Consider the following 20,830-nt stretch of genomic DNA (forward strand, 5'->3'; position numbering starts at 1 on the left):
AGAACTTTAGGTCTAGGAAGAATGAATTCTCTAATATAGAAAAGGCTAAGAGGGCATACAGTTTTGTTAGCTTTACTTATCTACCTATTTATTTACTTGTGAGAAGGTCTTGCTCTATACACCAGGCTAGCCCCAAATTCAGAGCAATTCTTGTGCTTCAGCCTCCCAAGTCCTGAGATTACAAGTACATGCCTACCTAAGAAATTAAAATAAGTTCAAGCAGATATTGTAGCCGGATGTTTCTCAGTCCTGCCTGGCCCCACAGTCTGGACAAATCTCTCCCACCCACGGTCGCACAGCCGCTTATAAAATAATTACACAGAGGCTTGTATTAGTTACAAACTATATGACGTATGGCTCCAGCTTATATTAGCTAGTTCTTTCAACTTAATTCAACCCATTCCTATTAATCTATGTCTTGCCACATGGCTTTGTGGCTTACCTGTGCATTCACATCATCCCTCTTGGGTGGCTGGATCCTCTGACTCCACCTTTCTTCTCTCTCTCTCTCTCTCTCTCTCTCTCTCTCTCTCTCTCTCTCTCTCTCTCTCTCTCTCTCTCGGGTTTCCCACATGGCTGTAAGATTTTTTGCCATAGGCCAAAGCACCTTTATTTATTAGGCAATGGGAGCAACACCTATTCACAGCATACCGAAAGAAATCCCACAGCACTTCCCCTTTTTCTGTCTAATCAAAAATGAATGTTTTAACTTTAACATAGTAAAATTACATATAAAAAACAGTTATCAAGCAAGAATTACAATAGCTAATCTATTTGTATTTGGCAAAATTAGAAAATATTCTATCATCTATCTTATTTTTGTGAGTCTAAATTTTTATATCTAATTTATCTTTTATCATGACTAAGGAAAACTATAATTATAACTATCTAGTCTTCAACTCCATCAAAGACCCTAGAAGGATAAAATATTACCTAAGTAAACATGAAGTGCATTGTAAGCGACTTCCAAAATTCTAAAAATAACAGAGACATCTGGCTTCCTGGACAGCCACCCAAAGTTCCTCTGCAACATTAGGGCATCCATCTTCAGCCTACAGGCCTAGAGTCTCTGGCAGATTTTTAGTGAAGCAGGAAATTTGAAGGATTGTCTCACCTGTTGGCAAAGCTCATCAGTCACTTCTCCCTGTGTCCTGCAGAATGTCTGGAAATCTCCTCTGTGAAGCAGGAACCTGAAGGACCATCTCGCCTTGTTTTAGCAAAGTTCAGTGTTCACATTTCTATGGGCCCTACATGCCCAGTTTATACAGCATACTGTCAAGAAGTCCAGGCAAGAGCAGTTTCTTGCCCAAATGGCCAGTTTTACCAAGAAGAAATTAAACTCCATATGGAGTTTCTTCGATGTCCATCTTCTCCTTTGAAGAAATTGGTGCTGCCAGAAGCAGATGTGTCTCACTGTCCAGAAAAGTCTAAGTTCTTAAAACATTTTAAGTGCCATATTCTGTAGGTCTTTGAAGTGTTTGAAAATTGATTTTGGGATTTCTTATCAGCTGCTTTTCACTTCCTCTAGAAGCATTTATTTATCAAAATGGGCCTTTAATCAGATAATCACTTAAAAAAACTTTCCTGTGCAGATTATAAAATGGGGAAATTTACAAAACTGTGGCCGGACAACTCCATAAAATATCTCTGATCAAAATTGATGAATGTCTGTGCATCACATACTCCTCTACTTTGTATTTGCTTGAACCATAATATCATGAGTATAAAATGATTATATATTTTTCAAAGAACACAAGTACACCATAAGAGACATATATAACAATCTGACATGGGAAGAAAACCTACTGTTCTTTAAACCCTTCCCCTACCCCTGCCCTAAAATATGACCAGAACTCAGTTTGTAGGACCTAAAGTGATTATTTTTATTGGTTTGAGAAAGGCTTTGTTCCTTATTATCAAGTTTCAAGGGTTTGCTTGATAAAGTCTTTCTTTTTATTATCAAATCTTTTGTTCAAAAACCATATTTTCCTACACGTTAAAAAAAAGATAATCAAGAAGAAAAGTCTGCCCAGCCATGCAGCATTTCATGCTCTGTGAGTAATAGATATTGACACTTTAGAACTGTTTGGGATGATTGGAATTTTTAACCCCCAAAGGACTCAATCTTTTGGAGCCCAGAGCAAAGAGCATGGATAAGAACCATCCATCTATCTGTTCCTTAGTCACTCAAACCCAGGGCCATTCCACTTCATTTTACTTGCTGAGGAAGAATTAGATAGGGCATGGAAATGCATCTTTTCCCATCAGATTCTACCCTCATTTTTTAAGTCCCTAAAAATGCCACTGAATTGGAATGTGAAAGCTGGGCTTTTCAAGAGCTGCAGTGATCTCTGTAAGATAGATGAGTCTGCCCACTATTGAATATGTAAGCCACCCTGAGGGCTTGCACCGTAAGTCAGGAACCCTCTGGAGGATGCAAAACAAAATCTCCTTCTAATTCACTTTCATACCTTTATTAGCAAAACATATTTTGAGTATATACTACTACAGATAAATATTAATTTAAAGTTTTAGTTACTGCCATATATATATAATATATATATATATATATATATATATATATTATATATATATAATTTTATAAGTACTTGCCTGCACATATGTCTGTGGACCATGAGCATGCATGGTGTCCATGGAGGCTCGAGGAAGGCAGTAGACCTCCTAGAAGTAGAGTTAGAAATGTCTATGAGATACCCTGTACATGCTGAGAGTTGAACCGAGGTCCTCTAGAAGAGCAACCAATACTCTTAACCACTGAGCCATCTCTCCAGCCCACTTATAGTCATATATGAGTAATTCCATGAATATATTGAGGATTCTAAAGCATCTTTAAAATGTATTAAAATGGGATGTTTTTTAAAAGGTGAAATAAGCTTAAGGTGGTGGCATAGCCCTAGAATGCCAATACTAGAGAGGCTTAGGTGGAGAAATCTTAAGTTTGAGGCCAGCCAGGGCTTCATAGCAAGACTCAACCTCCAAATAAACCAAACAAACACGAAAAACAAAACAAACGCAGCAAGGTAAAGTGAAAGTGAGGTAGATATTTTTTTACCACTTAAAATCATTTTGGTATCACTGCTGCATTCAATCATTTAATGTCTTAAATGACAGCAAAGTGCCTGGAGGTGATTTTTTAAAAAATCTCTTGCTTCATCACTTCACTGCATAAATTTGGAGGGTCTTGTGAGTGCAGTTTCATTCTTTACTTGAGTTGAATCAAATCATTGGAGAAAGAAAAGGAGCCACAGAAAACTCTGAAGAGGTAAGCAGACAAATGGTGGTGCCAGGCTGCTCACTCGGTGGCTGGTTTTCCTTCTCATCTCTGCAAAGGATTTTATTGGAATTCAGCTGGAAACTTCTTTGACACCCGTCAACTGTTCTCACAAACCAAATGGAAAGTGCTGCCTTTTCCTATATTTAACAAACGATTTCACAATCCACTGAAATGCTTCACTTGGAAGATTTTCTAAGCAGGTTAGAAAAATCCATTTCCATGTTTCAAAGACTGCAGCTTCTATCTGTACATATTTGCATAATTTTCAATAAAACAATTAGACAACTGTTACATCCAAACATCTGTTTCCCTGCATGCTTATCACAATCTAAGTTTATTTGGAGAAAAAATACTTTCTCACTCATTATTAAAAAAAATCTCTTTTATTCTGAGAAGACCACTCTGTAAGTTTATTGTTGGCTGGTAGCCAACAAACTCTATTGGAGGACAATAAATTTCCCTAGCCACTCTACTGGTTTGTTCCAAAAGCAATACATGGTTGGCATGTGAAATTACTTAGGTTTCTCTGCTAATATAAGTTTCATTGAATTCTTTCAACAATGGCCACCTCTAAATTTACCCTGGAAGCTTCATTTTGTTGTGATCAGTGCTGATTCACCATGGCTGCATTATTTTTGTGGTTGGGGGGTGTTGTAACATGCATGTGTGTGCAGGAGACAAAGCTCAACCTTGGGTGTTGATTCTCAGATGCTGTTCACCTTCTTAAATAAAACAGGGTCACACAGTGACCTGGACCTCAACACATAGGCTAAACTGGATTGTCTGTGAACTCCAACAATCCTCCTGAATCTGCTTCCCCTACAACTACAAGTGTGTGCCATCATCTACAGCTGGTATTTTTTGTAAGATTTTATTTTTTTTAATTTTAAGTGTGTGTGTAGGGGTTGGGGGTGGGCTCACAGTTACCACAGAGGCCAGAAGAGGGTGTTGGAGCCTCTGGAGCTGGAGATACAGGTAGTTGTGAGCCACCCAATGTAGGTGCTGAGAAGCAAACTTAGGTCCTATGTAAGAGCAGTAAACACTCTGAACTGTTGGGGAGTCTTTCTAGTCCTGCTGAACAACTTTTGATGGACAGTCTTGGGATCTAAGGTTACCATGCTTGCAAGGCAAGCACTTGGTCTATGGAGCTACCTTCCCAATTCCTTTGGCTACATTCTGTTCTCTGTATTTTTGCTAGTATCATAGCATTCTAAGAGTTGTCATTTTGTAAGAGACTACACAGAACATTTTTCTCACTCAGAGTTCTTTTATAATACCATATAAAACTTAGAATTCATTTTTGTTGAATTCTTTAAAAAAGGTTGTTCACATCTCCTTATTGGGCAGCATTAAATCTGTAATTTATTTTGGAATGAACTGAACTTTTCATATTTAGTCTACCCCATTCCACAGAAGCCTGCTTACTCCAAAGCCTTCTGAAATTCTCCAACAAAAGTCTTTTATTTGTGATTTTAAGGTTAATCATGCTGGATTCTCTTGGCTTTCAAGAACTATGTAAGTATCTAAGCTTGACGAAACAGCTTTGAATCTTTAAGTGCTCCTGACACATTGTGGGAATTGACTGACAGTGGCCTGTGGAATTGATTAGTAAACCTATGAGATACATGCTCCTCATGAAGGCAAAAAGCATGAGACACACTGTTATGTGCAGTGAAAACCCATTATGTGCAGTTATTTGTGCTAAAAAAATTTTAACTCCTCTCCAGTGGAGGGATTTGGTTTGGCTCCTTTGATCCCCAAGGACTGAGACTTGCTCAGAACATGGGTGTTGAATATGAAAACATGTACATGGTAAGGGAGATGGATCTGAGGATGTGGAAACAGAAGTGTCCAAGTAGCTGTGCACCTTGGCTTCTAGAGAACCAGCAGCAACAGTTAGCTATGGATACAGGCAGATTTGGGATGCTCATTAGCAGGAATTCCTGAATTTCCTAACATTATGTCCCTTCAGAGTATAATCATTTAACCATTTTTCTTCTAATTTGTGATTTCTCCTTTCCTTCATATGATGTCTCTCATTTATAGTCTGCTATATATACATGTCACCATTGCATTGAGTTCTTATGGGCTGGCCATTCAGATATGATCATGTCAAATATTCAAAATGTATGAGGGTCTTCTGCAGAGCAGAAATCCCATTAGACCTCAATGTCTTCATTTCCAATTGCCCACTCCTGTGACAACTTGTGTGGTCCCTTGAATTATACTGATTCTGTCATTTCGTTACACTCAGCCAGTGGGTCTTGCTGCCTTCCTAGGCAAAGCACCAAACTACTTCTTCTAATGTTTCTGCTGCTTCACTAGAGTCTTCAGCCATATCTTTTTCCACCAAGTCATTCATACTTTCAGAGGGGAAAGGTCAGGGAGAGTGGCCTGCAACCAACTTTTGATTTGAGCCCTAGTGAAAGCATCTCCCCCAAATCAGAAACTGAAATATACATGTCTTCTATTTCATAACTGGGTGAGAAAAATCTCAATGAGGAAAGAGAGCAAACAAAATGTTTTTGATATATTATTTTGCCACAGTATTACTGTAATGTTGACATGATGGAGACCTTGTCATAGAGTCTTCTCTATATCATGATTTTTCTGTTGTAATCAATCAACCAACTTTAACAATGCATACTTTGCTGGCTTTGTCCCTTCCAATTTGACTTTTTCCAGTGCTGGAGAAGTCTTCTTTGTTTAGCTTATCACTTTTAGTGAAAGCTTCCATTCTAAGCCCCTCACAGACTACCTAAAGCCTATCATGGGTGTTGGAAGTTCCCAATGAATAGACTACAGGAACAGTCAGGGGATAGGTCCTTTACAGGTGTCTCCTGTGGTTGCTGACTACAACATATTTACTTCTGAAAGATGTGAGGAATGGGTCCATAGAGATACTCCCTTTGAAAGGCAGAACATCAGAGTTTTTTTAGTGCTGTTGAAAGCACTGGCTATAAGATTGTGTGAATGAGTTTTGGTGCATAACAAACACCTTCCAAATACAGTGTCATAACATAATCATTATTTATCATCCCTCATTCACATGACTAATCTAGCCTATTGGCTAGGTAGCTCTGCTACACTTGGCTTCCTATGGAGGCTTAGACTCTGATTTAGTTTTCATGTGTCCATTCTGGAGAGCAGGCTCAAGAGTCAGAAGTTTTCATTATGGTGACAGAACAGCCAGGGCACCTGCCCAAATACACAAAGGACTTCTGCTTGTCAGATCTGGGTTCATCCACATAACAGTCTTTGGGCAAAGGGATATTAAAGTCAAGCGATGAAAAAATTGCACTGATTGCAATGGAAAGTAGTGGAAAGAAGGATGGCATCTGGTGGGCAAGTTACATCCTGCTAAGTGAAGTATAATGAAGTTGGCCTCACACCCAGGCCAGAGCTCCCAGGACAGAGATGGGAACAGAATACAAATGCTCGTGACTGGTACTCGCCTGAAGTCTCCACTGGATTTTCTTGGTACTAAAGTGATCTCATTGGGCTAAACTCAGGCATAGATGCTTATTTATATCCATTTTGGTTCATGTCTTAACCTCCCGGGTGACCAACCATCACATGCCTGGTCAGATACCTTAATGTTCACACCAAAGGTGATGTTTCTAAATTTGGTTCTCCCTTCTAGAATTTCCCATCTCAGCACATTTTCAACAAAAGGATCTTGCTGATTCTAATGGGTTTATCAAGTCCAAGAAAAGATTATAGGTTTTCTTCCAGTATGCTTTCTTCCAGTCAATGCATTTTTTGTGATTTTTTTTATTGTTGCTGAGGAGCAAAAGCTCCAAGAATTCAAGAAAATTCCTTTCCTTTTGTCGTGGGAAACCAAGTAGCAAGAGTCCCACTGTCCCCTTAGAAATGAAATCCCCAAGAAATAGCAAGATTGTTCAGTTAATCCTGATGAGCCCATTTTCCACCTCAATTATTAGCCTCTATTTTCAGGTCATAGATTCCTGACTTATCTATATGTGTTTGCTGGAGGACGTTGGGGCAGGAATGAAGGTTTATGTAGCGCATCACTTGTATTCTTCTAGTCTCAGCATTAGAATTTACTGAAGCATGTTCAAGAGGTGAAAAGATGTGGCTTTTTAGCACCTTATAAAAACTCTCAACCATCCTCACCAAAAAAAAAAAAAAATCTTGCAAGTTCAGGTTCCCTCAATTTTGATTTACTACAAAGATCAGATTGACATTTCATGGTATGGGGATACTTTAGTGCAGATATGTCTACTAAAAAAGAAAAACTGATAACTTTTAGATCATTAAAATCTAAAAATATAACCTAATAAGTAAGAAAATGGTAATTCTATCAGAAGCTTTTCCTCAACATACAAGCAAAACAAAGAGGATCAAAAATCTTTAATAAATACCAAATGCTAAAACTTGCAGCAAACAGAAAATATGCATTTGATTGAGTCTGTAAAGTGTTTGGGTGGGAGCCTCTGTTTCTTAGACACTGCTTTCTCTTGTCAGCAGTGTCTCTGTGGGGCTGTATTGCTCCACTACTGCTCTCTCTTCCAAAATGACCCTAACTTGTATCAAGTTAATATAAAACTATCCAGCACAGTTGTTTTTCAGATTTTACAATGAAATGCTTTCATCATGTCAGAAATTCATTGCCTTCTATTCATTGGTCTTCAGAGATAAAAATAAAAGCTATTGTTTTCTGAGTACTTACTATGTGCCCAATATTTTGTAAGCGTTTTTTGTGTCTTGTTTGCTTTCCACAGCTCTTTAATGAGATTGTTATAATTACTGTCATCGGTTTCAAAATGATGCATGAAGTAAGGAAGCAGGTCATACTGCTAGGCCTCTGTGGGATTAGAACCCAAAGCTATGTCATCTGGCTTCAAAGTATTACTACAAACAACCATGCTGGTTTTCATGTCCACCTTAGACCTAAGCACCTGTTTCCTAATTAAACAGGAAGGAGACATGTTTCCGATAGTATAGCTGTATCAGGACCTGTACACATGGTCCATTCTTGTGGAGAGAATGTCTGTGCAGGAGAAAGGTTCCAGAGTGAGAGGCTGACCCTTTCTCCATCAGAATGGCTCCCAACAGTATTAAAAGCCCTACAATTTCTGCCATCTCTGTCACTCTCACCCCAGTGTGAGCCATCATGATATGTCAGAAGGGGTATCATGGCCCCTGGGTTCTCTTTTCCCATGTACTATCCTTTCTGTTGTCAACACAGCAGCTGAGTACATTGCTGACATTCAAACTTTCCTTTGGCTCCCTGGTTTAGTCAGAACAAAAGACCAAGTAGAAGCATGAGCCTGTGCAATCTCTATAGAATTGCTACCATCATTCTTCTACTCCCCCATCACTGCTCCAAATCCCCAGTCTACCTCTCACTGGTCTCTACATGTTGCCAGACATGTTCCCTTCTCATGAAGCACGTTGTACCTTGAGATAGTTGCACTTCATGGTCCCTGTGTCCTGAGTACACCTCATCCAGATGTTGACCTGGCCCCTGATAGAACGTTTTGCAGCATCCTCATTCAACAGCTGTCTGCCTACCCTCCCTGTGCTGATTCTCTCTTTGGCATTAACCATAACCTAGTATGAATATTTTATTTTTATCTGCTTTCTTTCCTTTTGTATTCCCAGACTGGAGAACCCAGTGGGTATTTAATAAATTGACTAAATGAATAAATGAGAGTATTGTGGAGTTGTCTTGAAGGATTAAGCAAACTAACATATGGAAAGCATTTAGAATAAGCAATGCTTAGTATGAAATTTATGTTCAATAACTGTCATGTTATTAAATTATAATTTAAGAGTTGTTGAATGAATGATATATTGAAACTTTAAATACTGTTGCTTGATTGCTTCCTTAGAAGATGCTAATCAAGTCACAGATTCTTAAAATGTTCCAATTTAATTGCCAATGGATACTATAAGAGATGCCAACCAAATCATTTGTGTCTTCTTTTCCTGGTGTCTAGATCACACACTATCATGGCCCCTTTCTTGTATTCAGTTGTTTTCCTGTCATTGCTTTTGCAAAAAGCCTGTGAAGAGGGTCAAACAGCTTCCATCACCGAAAGGTCTTCAAGTGTTAAATCAGGAAACAGATGAGCCTTAGTACAAAGCATATAACACATTTATCCATTCCGTTTCTTCTAGTGTTCCATGTCTCAAGCAGTTACATTCTGTTTAAAGGGGATTTTTAAAATTGTGTTTTCCTAGCACAGATATATGTTTAAGAGACAGATCCCAGAGGGTTTCTGCTGATCTTCCCTAACTCTTATTAATTGTACTGAAGAACAGCATGCTTCCTCCTTCCCCGTCTTTCTTTATTCCATTTGGACAGTATGTTATCCAGATGGCATATAGAACAGCAGCATCCAAGGTATTTTAAAATTATGTTCTCTTACTTATTAAAGAAAAATATTTTAAGGTGAATTGAGGATTGGAGAGATGACTCAGCAGATAAAAGTACGTGCTGCCAAGCATGATGACCTGAGTTTGTTCCTCAGGACACTCATGGCAGATGAAGAGAATCAACTCTTGCAAGTTGTCTTCTGACCAACACATGTACATCATGGTGCACAAACACACATGCACACACACACACACACACACACACACACACACACACACACACACACACACAGAATAATTAAATAAGTGTAAAATAAAATTGAGTTGAATTAAGCACATGTCAGTCACTTACGTCATCTGAGCTAGCGTTTCTTGAAGGAGATTGCTGGTGTTCAGCAAACAACTCTTCCTTAAAAGAAAGCTGCCTTGGACAATTGCCATGCATGAAGCCTTCACTAGGAGTTGTAGGAGTTGGTCCTTGACCAGATTATCTGGCCTATTGGCCATGGAGCCTTGAGTGATGATACTTTATGATTTTGATCTTAAGTTCCTTGTTGACAAATGTGATGTCAATGACTGCTCTATTCCCCAATTCTGTGGCAGGACTCTGAGCCAAAAGCATTTTGAGGGTTTTTGTTTGTTTGTTTGTTTGTTTGTTTGATTTGTTTTGTTTTTCGTTTGTTTGTTTGTTTTGAGACAGGGTTTCTATGTGTAGCTCTTGCTGACCTGGACCTCACTCTACATCAAGCTGTCCTCGAACTCAAGAGATCTGTCTGCTTCTACCTACTGAGTGCTGGGATTAAAGGCGTGAGCCACCACCGCCTGGCTGCATTTTGAATTTTTAAGTGTTACTTATTATTGACAGTTTTATACATTTATATAATGAATTTTAGTCCTTTTCATCTCCTATTCTCTCTCTCATCCCCCCTCCTGCTCCTGTTGGAACCATTTTTTCTTAATTTCCCCTTCGACTTTCATGTCTTCTTTCTTCATAGTCTCTGAGTTTAGTTAGAGTTTCTTGCCCATGTGTGAGTAGAAGGCTATTTATTGGAACAATGGCAATTTATCAGGGGCTGCACCACTGAAATGTTATAGAATAATCAATTTTGAATTGTTGCTTAAACTTCATAAATGGAGGTGTTAATGAGAAAGTTCATTTAAATCATTCAAATCTTTTTCCTTAAAGTAAATGCCAAGATCTAAATTAACAGTTTTTTTGGAATGGAGAATGTATTTGGTACCAGGATAGCCCATCACCACTAAAATTACCCATATTATTTTAATTTTGCTAGGTTCAAGTGTCCTATATCCTACCTGTCAACTAAATGTTACTTTACGAGACTGTAGATCAGCATTTCATCTATAACTTGATGGTGTTGTACAAAGAAGTAACTTTGCCCCTGCTTATTAATTCAATTTATTGTTGAGCCTTCTGTGGGTCAGACACAGTTCTAGGTCCTAAAATAAATCAGTAAATATAATTAAGTTGATAAGACTAGGGCTTTAGTTCAATGATATAACCTTTATCTAACATGCATGAGGCCCTGAGTTTCACCCCCAGCTATACACACACAACGACTAAGTATTTTGTCCTTAAAGACTGTACATTTTGTTGTGGAGAGCAAAGCAGTAAAAATCATCATAAAAATATATGCTTTTGTAGTATGTTTGTATGTAAGTAGTGCCATGGTAGAGGGAGAAAATTAAAAAATGTGAAGTGGTTTGGTGACATGGGGAACTAGAAAAACCATATTGAAATAGTATTCCAAGGTAGTCTTTTATAAGATGATGATATGTGAACAGAAGTTTGACAGAGGCAGAGGTGAGGCCTGCAGATATTTGCAGGACAAGCATTCCACATTGGATGAATGGTCCATACAAAGCCCTAACACGGGCATTACAGAGTTCCCAAGGAACAATATATAGACCATGAAAGATGACCTTGAGTCTCTAGATCTTTCCCACTCTCTACCAGAGACAATAGGTTTCAAACTGGAAAGTATGTGGTTTCAAGGCCAGTGCCCAACCCCCACCTTGATATCTCTCTTCTCGTCTTTATTTTTTTTCTACAGTCACATGACACAGGCAATCCCATATGATGACCCTCGGTTTGACAGCTGCCAAATCATCCCTCCAGCTCCACGGAAGGTGGAGATGAGGAGAGACCCTGTTCTGGGCTTTGGGTTCGTGGCAGGGAGTGAAAAGCCTGTGGTTGTTCGCTCAGTGACACCAGGTAAGGATCCAAACCCTCTCTAGTCTTCCAACAGGCTACCTGCCACACCTGGTTAGAATAGCTTCTGTACAGTTCTGTGAGTGCTCAGGCTGTGAAGCGTAAGTGACACTTTCCCATACCCAGAGAGAATGCCAACTGGAACACGAATTGTTAGGTTTATTAATGAAAACAAACCCAGAGCCAGGTATTGGGGTGAACGCTGAAAGATCAGAGAAACAGAACAAGCCACAGCCAACCTCACCTTGCCAATTCCTCAGCTGATCTTGTTTCCTCAGACTGAAAGACTCTGAGTCCTCATTTGAATGGATCTCAGCTGTACTGCTGCTAAAAATTATAAAAATTTAAAAGCTTCTAGTTCCTGGTCCTCATGCCTTAATATACCTTTCTGCTTCTTGCCATAACTTCCTGGGATTAAAGGCATGTGTCTTTCCCAAGAAAAGACATGAGATCTCAAGTGCTGGGATTAAAGGTGTGTGCCACCACTGCCTGGTTGTTTCCAATGTAGCTTTGAACTCACAGAGATTTGGATGGATCTCTGCCTCCAGAAGGCTACAATTAAAGATGTGTATGCCACCATTTTCTGGCCTCTATGTCTATCTAATGGCTGTTCTGTTCTCTGACCCCAGATAGGTTTATTAGGGGGCACAAGTTATAGTATTATTTAGTCGTGGGACAGTTGAATTGTTAAATACATCCTTTACTTCTCACTAGAGGTAGGCAATTTTCCTGCCCCATTGTTGTTGGCATGGACCAAGTAAATGACTTTGGCCAATGACACATTTGTCAATATGACCAAAGCAGAAGGTTGGGGTGCATGTGTATTGTTGAACTCTGCCATAGCCATAAGAAGGGAAGTTTTTCCAGAGAGGCTGCTACTCCTTCAGCCTTAACTCTGGAATAAACTCCTGGGGCAGCACCCAACTAACCTGAACCCTGCAGCTCAGTCTAACCCAGTCTGTAATTGGAAGCAGATATGCTCAGCTAATCCAGGCTTGAATCATCCTAACGATTCACAAATGTGTGAAGAAACAACTATTGGAATGGTCGGTTACACAACAGATGCTAACTGGTACATGTCACATCTCTTCAATTCTATAATATGACAATAGACTATATATATATTAGACAATAGACAACTGAACTATCTCAATTACTCATCCGAGGATATACAGCCCCACTATCAACACAGTAGACTGACTTTGCTTTTCCAGAAACAATCACTTTTAGTTATTTATTTATTATGTACATTTATGTCTTTACTGTAATGAACATGGACCTGTTTTTAGACAAAAGACACCTTTTTCCTCTGTCATTGCTCTGAACATTTTACAAAACAGTAACAGAACACAATAGTGAAGTCCTCACATAATAAGATGATTCTGGAGGCTAGGAAAATGGCTTTGTGAGTAAAGTATATGCTGCACAAGCAAGAGAGACTGAGCTCAGATCCCCAATAGCCATTTAAAAGTTTGACTGTAACGCAAAGCATGGTGGCACACATTGTAACTCTAGCTCTAGGGTAGGAGTGGAGTGGACCCCAAGGGCTTATTGGCCAACTAGAAGATATCCAGGTTCAGTGAATGACCCTGTCTTGAAGACTTAGGTGGGCAATGATGGAAGAAGATACTAGGTATCAACTCCTGGCTTCCATATGTATGCAAACACATACACATGCATACATACCTACAATACACATACATGCACCATACACATTCACACAAAACTTAGAAGTGTCATTTAGGAAAGAGCATAGATTCTGCCATTATACTATCCAAATTTGAGTTCTGTCTCTGGCCCTCATTAGGATATTTGTAATATCCACATGCAGCCCTTGCATTTAAGTTGAATGTAGCTTTTCTATGTTATCCATGTTATGGAGATCTTCATAGCATCTAACTTAGAAAGCTGTGGGAGGTACATAGAGATGTATGTGTCCACAATTTCTGAATTATTATTGTTGTTGAATTCTCAAGTGTTTGGCCTTTTAGTCAGGCAACGAAGGGAAACAGAAGTTGACTAGTGAGGTGATATAGATTTTTTAAGTTAATTAAATTTTTAATTTTTCATTATTTTGACATAACCTGCCTGAGGCAAGCACTACAAATACAACTGAGTACCTTGTACTGGGTCTGAGAAGAGCATTTTCATTCCAAGCTATCCAACCACATAGTTCCTTACTCTGTCTTCATAGCTTTGTAATTTATTGGATGTGAATTGTATTTTAGGACTCTGTGAATGCTGTGAAATCATTGAGGATTATCCTTTCCAAATTTGGGTGCTTCTTCTTATGTTTTACAATATAGACCCATGTACTCATGAACATACACACAGATACACACATAGATACACAGACATAGATACACATACACAAACAGATACACACACACACACACACACACACACACACACACACACACACACAGTGTGGTACTATAGAAAGGAAAGCTAAAAGAACTCCTGAACTCATTCTCCTGGAAACCAGCATTCCCATAGATGAGGAGGACCTACAGCACAGACAGAATTCTGTACTTGCACAAGCAGACATTGTAAGCATCAGAATCTTCCCACCTTCTGCCTTTCTGTGTCCTGAACTCTTCTTAGCTTCAGAGACACTATAACACTTAATGTCAAACATTTTTGAGGAGAGTAAAAAAGAAGTGAAAACAGGTCAAAGAGTCCTTCTCCTGGTTATTTTTGTAAGTGAAAATTTTGGTCAAATAAACTATCATCAAAGTGACTCTACTCAAGTCCCAGGTGATTTCAGCAATGTGACCAGATTTTCTATAGGACACAAGCCAGACATCACTGCAAAGGACATGATACAATTCTCTGGAGAAGGCAATTATTTCATATTTTGGAAGGATTTTTGTTGCCTCTTCCAGAATTCTTGATTCAAATTGCTTGATTAACCAAGAATATTCCCATTTTATCTAAAGCATAAACCATGCCAGTACTATCAGAACTCAAGGGACTGATTTAGGAGTATAACTGTAAATTCAGGGCCATTCTGGGCTGCATAGTGTGTTCCAGGCCAGTTTGGGCGATGGAGCAAGACTTGATCTCATCAAACAAACATAAAACCAATAGGTGAAACTCAAGACTATGTCCAATTGGTTGAGAGTGGTGTTCTCACCTGAACAATTCATATCCACCCTTCAAACAGCTTCTCTGAAATTGTTTCTGTGTTTAACCAGCATTTGATTTGTAACCATTTGCTTCACTGAATAGGTGCGGCTGTTTGCACATAGTCTGACAGTTGGAATAGGTTTCTCAAGTGCTCTTTCTGAACTCCTTGTGTGCAAACACTGATTCTCAGTTCTCAGATCTACAAAATGAATGCTTCTTATCACTTACATGGGTGCTTGTTACCATTCCCTATTCTCTCACTCCCCAGTAAGATAAATTGATGATCCACATCGAGTGGCACATATACCAAGTGTCTCAGTGACTGGAGAACAGCCAAATTACTTTCAGTTTCTTGATCATGAAACATTGATTTTGATTGTTAAACAAAGGAGTAGTGAGCTTATTAGAAAGATAGCATTCTGACAACACCTATAACCCAGTGCTATGTCTCTGGAAATATGGTGAAAATTATATAGTACCAGATAGACACATGTCAGTATTTTGGAGGTAACTATACCCAGGTGAACATGTGAGAATAATTCAAATAGTTGAATAATCTGAGTAATTGCTTAGGTTTTTATATTTTAAAAAAAGCTGTGTATGTCACACAGATGTGGCTTTAAGTCTTGCTTTGTGAGAACAAGTTCAAAAGGGAAGTTAGCCACTCTGAACTTGGATGCATCCTGATACAATTGTACCTTCAGGCCCCTTCTTTTACTGCTGAACTTAGTTCTCTCATTTTGTGCTGGGAATCAGAGGAATATTCAGTGAGGTTACCAAGTAAAGCATTACACTCATAGCCCAGGTCATCATAACTGTCCAAGAAACATTAGTTTCCTACTCCCTCCTTAGGAATCCAACTGAAAAAGTGAAACACCCTCTGCCATCCAGGACTATCAGGCCATCACATTTGGGTCTGGCTGTTGTGTTGATCATAAATAATTTGGCCAAATGTCAACAACAGACAATAACACTAACCATGATGGATCAGGGCCTGTAAGCATAGACACATCCAAGCACACTTAAAGTCACAAATTTGACCAACCATACCCTCTACTAGCTGGCATAGGGATAAATTCATTTTTAAAAATCTTAATCACACCTAGGTATGCTTCCTTCATTTATTTTATTTTATTTATTATTTTACATGTATATGTGTTTGCCTGCATGTCTGTCTGTGTGCTACCTATGTGCCTGGTGCCCTTGGAGGAGTCCAGAAGAGAGCATTGGATCCCTTGGGACTAAAATTACAGACAGCTATAAGCCTCCTCATACCAGCTAGGAATTGAGCCAATGCGCTGAACCACTGAACCATCTCCCCAGCCCCATGGGTCCTTCATTTAACCTCATAAGCAATCATTTAGATGTTTATGATGAAACTACTCCCACTTCCAGCCAGCATCAAATCTACAGACGACCTCCCACTTCATTTAACCTGCCCCAACAGTATTTAACACACAGCCAAGTTTTATAAGAAGTCTTTTCTAATACCCTTTGGTTGAGTGTGCTGTCTCCATACTTGAGCAAATGCATGCAATTTTGTTTAAACCGAACCATGCCTGGTTTGTTACTAAATTGTGAGGACATATCTTGACTCTCATCCCTTTCTTCCTCAAGAATCACACAAATGGCAGCTGGAGAGATGGCTCAGAAGTTAAGAGCACTTGCTGATGTTTAGGAGTCCTGGGTTTGATCCCCAGAACCCACACAGCATTTCACAGCTATCTATAACTCTAGGGAGATCTGATTCCCTTTTCTGGCCTCTGAAAGTACTGCACACCTGTGGTGTACAAACATAAATGTAGCCGGGCGGTGGTGGCGCACGCCTTTAATCCCAGCACTTGGGAGGCAGAGCCAGGCGGATCTCTGTGAGTTCGAGGCCAGCCTGGGCTACCAAGTGAGTTCCAGGAAAGGCGCAAAGCTACATGGAGAAACCCTGTCTCGAAAAACCAAAAAAGAAAAAAAAAACAAACATAAATGTAAACAAAACACCCACACACATAAAATAAAAGAAAGGGGGAGATATGTGGGAAGCACTGATAGTCTAGTATTGTCTTGCTGTTGAAGTTTTAGAGAACCATGAAGGCCAAAGTCCCACTCCCAGAGATCAAATCAGATCTCTGGGACAAATCAGAGTGCAACCTGGTCCTCATGTAGTCCCAAAGAACACCCTGGTATTATTGGGTTTTGTTTTTGCTGAAAGCATCATTTGCTTAAAATGAGCTGTGAAGGAGAGAAGGAAAATCAGATGAGTGGCCAAAGGAATTCTAACTTGTCTGTTTTTCTCTTGTCTGTTTCCAGGTGGCCCCTCAGAAGGCAAGCTGATCCCAGGAGATCAGATTGTAATGATTAATGATGAACCAGTCAGTGCTGCACCAAGAGAGAGGGTCATCGACCTGGTCAGGTAGGTGACATGCTCATTCACCTGTACCTCATTATGCCCTTTCACAAAGGCTGATGCACAGTTCTTATGCCTTATCTGGTAGAGAAAGAACTTTCTGTGGGCCAAAGCAGGGCAGAATCGTGAGCCTACACATTCATGTTATAGAAATGTCAGTGATGCTAACCTATAATAAAAGAAAGAAAGAAAAAAAACAGGTTCAAACTTTTAATGATTCCTATTTCCATTACTATAGCCAAATGTTGCATTTACTTTCCTTCCAGAATTACTAACACATCGATTTTTCTGTAATCAGGGACATTAAAATGCAGGAGCTAAATATAGCATAAAGTGATGAGTAATTTTATATACATAATTCCATGGATAAACAAACATAAAGTTCACTGATTTTTTTCATACTTGCCTGAGTGATTCATTTTGACATCGTCAACTGAAACAAAAGAATAATTAGGTCAAAGCCAAGATGTTAAATATGATTTTATTAGTGTAATTGTATTGCAGATGCAGATTATTATGTGATATTTTAATTGGGCATCAAAAAGCACATTTTATATGACTTTCCAAATCCTGGTCAAGAATCTGCTGTAAAGCCCACTGAGTTGTTCTTTCTCAGGGAATGAATGGCAAAAGAAACCTTTAGAATTGATTCAGGTGAAGCAAACCCTGTTACATAAACAGATCCATTCATACCGTGGTGTGGACGAATAAAGAGGTGTGATGGTGTAACATTTGTCTATTATAACTTGGTGATAGCAAGTAGGATTAAAGTGGAAGCTACAGCTATCACAACACAACACTTTAAACTGAGGAAGAGATCTCCTAGCATGCAAACTCATTCAGAACAAAAAGTGCCTCTGCATTTGGGAAAAGTATTAAGTATTTTGAAAATATTTGGAAGAAACCCTTTTTTTCTCAAACTTTGTTTCTACTATGCAATGAAGTCATGAATGGTTAAGTGACTTTGAAGACTTTGGAAATGGGTAAGAAGACAGAGAAATAGAAAAAGAGGGGGTGGTCATTTTTAGAGTGACCAACCACCCCAGTCTAAAAAAAAAAAAAAGTCCATATGCTAAGAAAACTCTGTCAGTCCTCAAATAGATGGTCATTGCCATGGTCTAGATATTTGTGTCCTCCTCAGATCCAAATTCATATTTTACAGCCTAATATCCATTGTAATAGCTTTGAGAGATGAATCCTTTGAGAAAGTGATTAAATCATAATGGAGAAGCCTCCAGGAATGGGATAAGTACCATTATATGTATAAATGCAAAAACAAAACCCTCACCTCAAAGGCGATAATAGTTTAGTCTGGAGCCAGATAGATACATATCACTAGATCATGGCCCAGGAACACAGATTTATACCACTTTAAATTCCATGCTCCAATGTGGAAGTGATTTCATGAAGATTTTGTAGTAACAGAACAAAGAAAGTCATAAATCAACATAAGTACATTGATGGAAACATCAGAGAAGCAGTTATAACAGAATGGGGAAACCTCTGTTAGAGCCCTCAGATACTATCTCATGACTCTCTTAGCTTTTGGTTGATGGAAGCTAATGTTCTGCTAAGCTAATACATTCCAAAGATTTTTATCTGTTAGTCACAAAATGTTAGGTCTGACACAGAGGTGGACAAGAAATGGCTATTTAGGAGGTTAAAGATAGACCAAGATAAATTGTTATTTGACTCTAGATCTATAATTTCCCAACCTCTCCACAGTCATTAAAGTTCTAATCAGCTAATCGGCCTTGCAGAAAGTCCACTGGGGAGGGTTTTTTTTTTTTTTTCTGGGAACTTTCCTTCGCATATGTCATTAAAAGTTGTCAGGCTGATGTTCAAATCTTAGATGGTCTTTTAATAAAAAACCCAGAGCCAGATATCAGAGTGAAAGCTGAAAGATCAGAGAAGCAGAGCAGCCAGCCACTAGTTCTTACCTCTGTGAAATCCTCAACCTAAAGAGAGTGAGTTACTGTGTCCTCATGCCTTATATACCTTTCTCTGCCCTGCCATATCACTTCCTGGGATTAAAGGCATGTGTCCTTCCCAAGCAAAGGCATGAGATCTCAAGTGCTGGGATTAAAGGTGTGTGCCACCATTGCTTGGCCTCTATGTCTAATCTAGTGGCTGGCTCTGTCCTCTGATCCTCAGGCAAGTTTATTAGGGTCCACAATATATCACAACATCAGGCTACTTCTGCCATATGAGACTGTCAAAAGGTGCTGCCTTTGAGGATGAAGCCTTTACCAGATTATGAATTTATTGTTGCCTTCCTGTTAGACTTCTGAAGCTACATACCCATGAGCAACAAACTTCTATTATTTATAAATTACTCTGTCTAAAATATTTTCTACAATAGTCTCAAAGGACTATATCATTCTTCATTAGTCTGGACCAAATATAATGACACCTTTCAACCAGACGGATAATTCATACTTGCACTCACAGGGTATCCAAATCTCCAAAAAGCATTCTTCCATGGGAACAGGCGCTGAAACTTGTGTCACATTCACCCTGCATCAGGAATAAGGCCTGACCTGGGAATAAATGATTCAAATCTTTCTGTGGATCAGAAAGGCAGAACTATGGAAAGACTATTTTTAGAGCCTCTGGGTTGAGGCCATTTCAGATAGCTTATATCTTGGGATGCATGTGGGTGCCATCACATGCCTCATCCAGCTGAGCTTTCTATCAGCTTGTGTCCTGGAGGGCTATCGTTATGTCTAATGACAGAAGTCCCATTCTGTTTTCCTCTGGGTACATACCTGTGTGATTAGTCCTATTGATTCCTGTGCTTGCAGAAGGATAGAAGACATAATGTATCTGTGTTTGGGTTGGCTGTGACTGGATTGCTAGCTGTAGGACAGAGATGGAGAAAAAGCTATCTAAAAGTGTGATCGCTTCCTAGCAATCTTACCTCGGGCATTTAGAAAGCTTTTTTTTCACCCCAAGAAAGTTTTTTTTTCTCATTGTTTAATGCACTATCAAGGAAAAATGGCATAACTGTAAACCCTATCTGACTTATATGTAAAACAATAAATGAACCAATTAAGAATACAAGATGGTAGGCAACAGCTTCAAGTCCAAATTCAAACTGCCACATAATTTCACAAAACCTGTGAGATAGCAGTGTGTCTTCTTTCTTTAAAATAAAACATTTTAGAGGATGGAATAAAGAAAAGTGAAGAATATTTCATGGCACATAAAAATCATATGAAATTCAAATTTCAGATTCTGTAAATATAGTTTTACTGTAAAAGTGGCCATACTCATTCATTTACATATTATCTAAGGATGCTTTTTCCCTAGCTGAGATGAACAGACATCGTGTGGCACACAAAGCCTAAACTACTTTCTATTAGGCCCTTCACAGAAAAATAGTGCCTGCTCTTATAGGATAGCCTGATTGTATTTCATTTCTTTGGATAAG

General features: G+C 39.0%; 1 protein-coding gene across 9 annotated transcripts in view; it reads left to right on the plus strand.

Moving 5' to 3' along the window:
* The window catches only part of Frmpd4 (FERM and PDZ domain containing 4), a 931,047-nt gene that overhangs the window by 780,611 nt on the left and 129,606 nt on the right, over positions 1–20,830 (plus strand). For all 9 annotated transcript variants that reach the window (XM_052714395.1, XM_052714566.1, XM_052714230.1 and 6 more), the window contains 2 exons: positions 11,713–11,873; positions 17,301–17,403. In XM_052714395.1, the coding sequence (XP_052570355.1) occupies positions 11,713–11,873; positions 17,301–17,403 (264 nt within the window). The remainder of the gene's footprint in view (positions 1–11,712; positions 11,874–17,300; positions 17,404–20,830) is intronic.

Source organism: Peromyscus californicus, unplaced genomic scaffold, assembly GCF_007827085.1.
Source record: "Peromyscus californicus insignis strain IS unplaced genomic scaffold, ASM782708v3 Scaffold_10__1_contigs__length_136768540, whole genome shotgun sequence".
In the NCBI taxonomy this organism is placed as follows: Eukaryota; Metazoa; Chordata; class Mammalia; order Rodentia; family Cricetidae; genus Peromyscus; species Peromyscus californicus.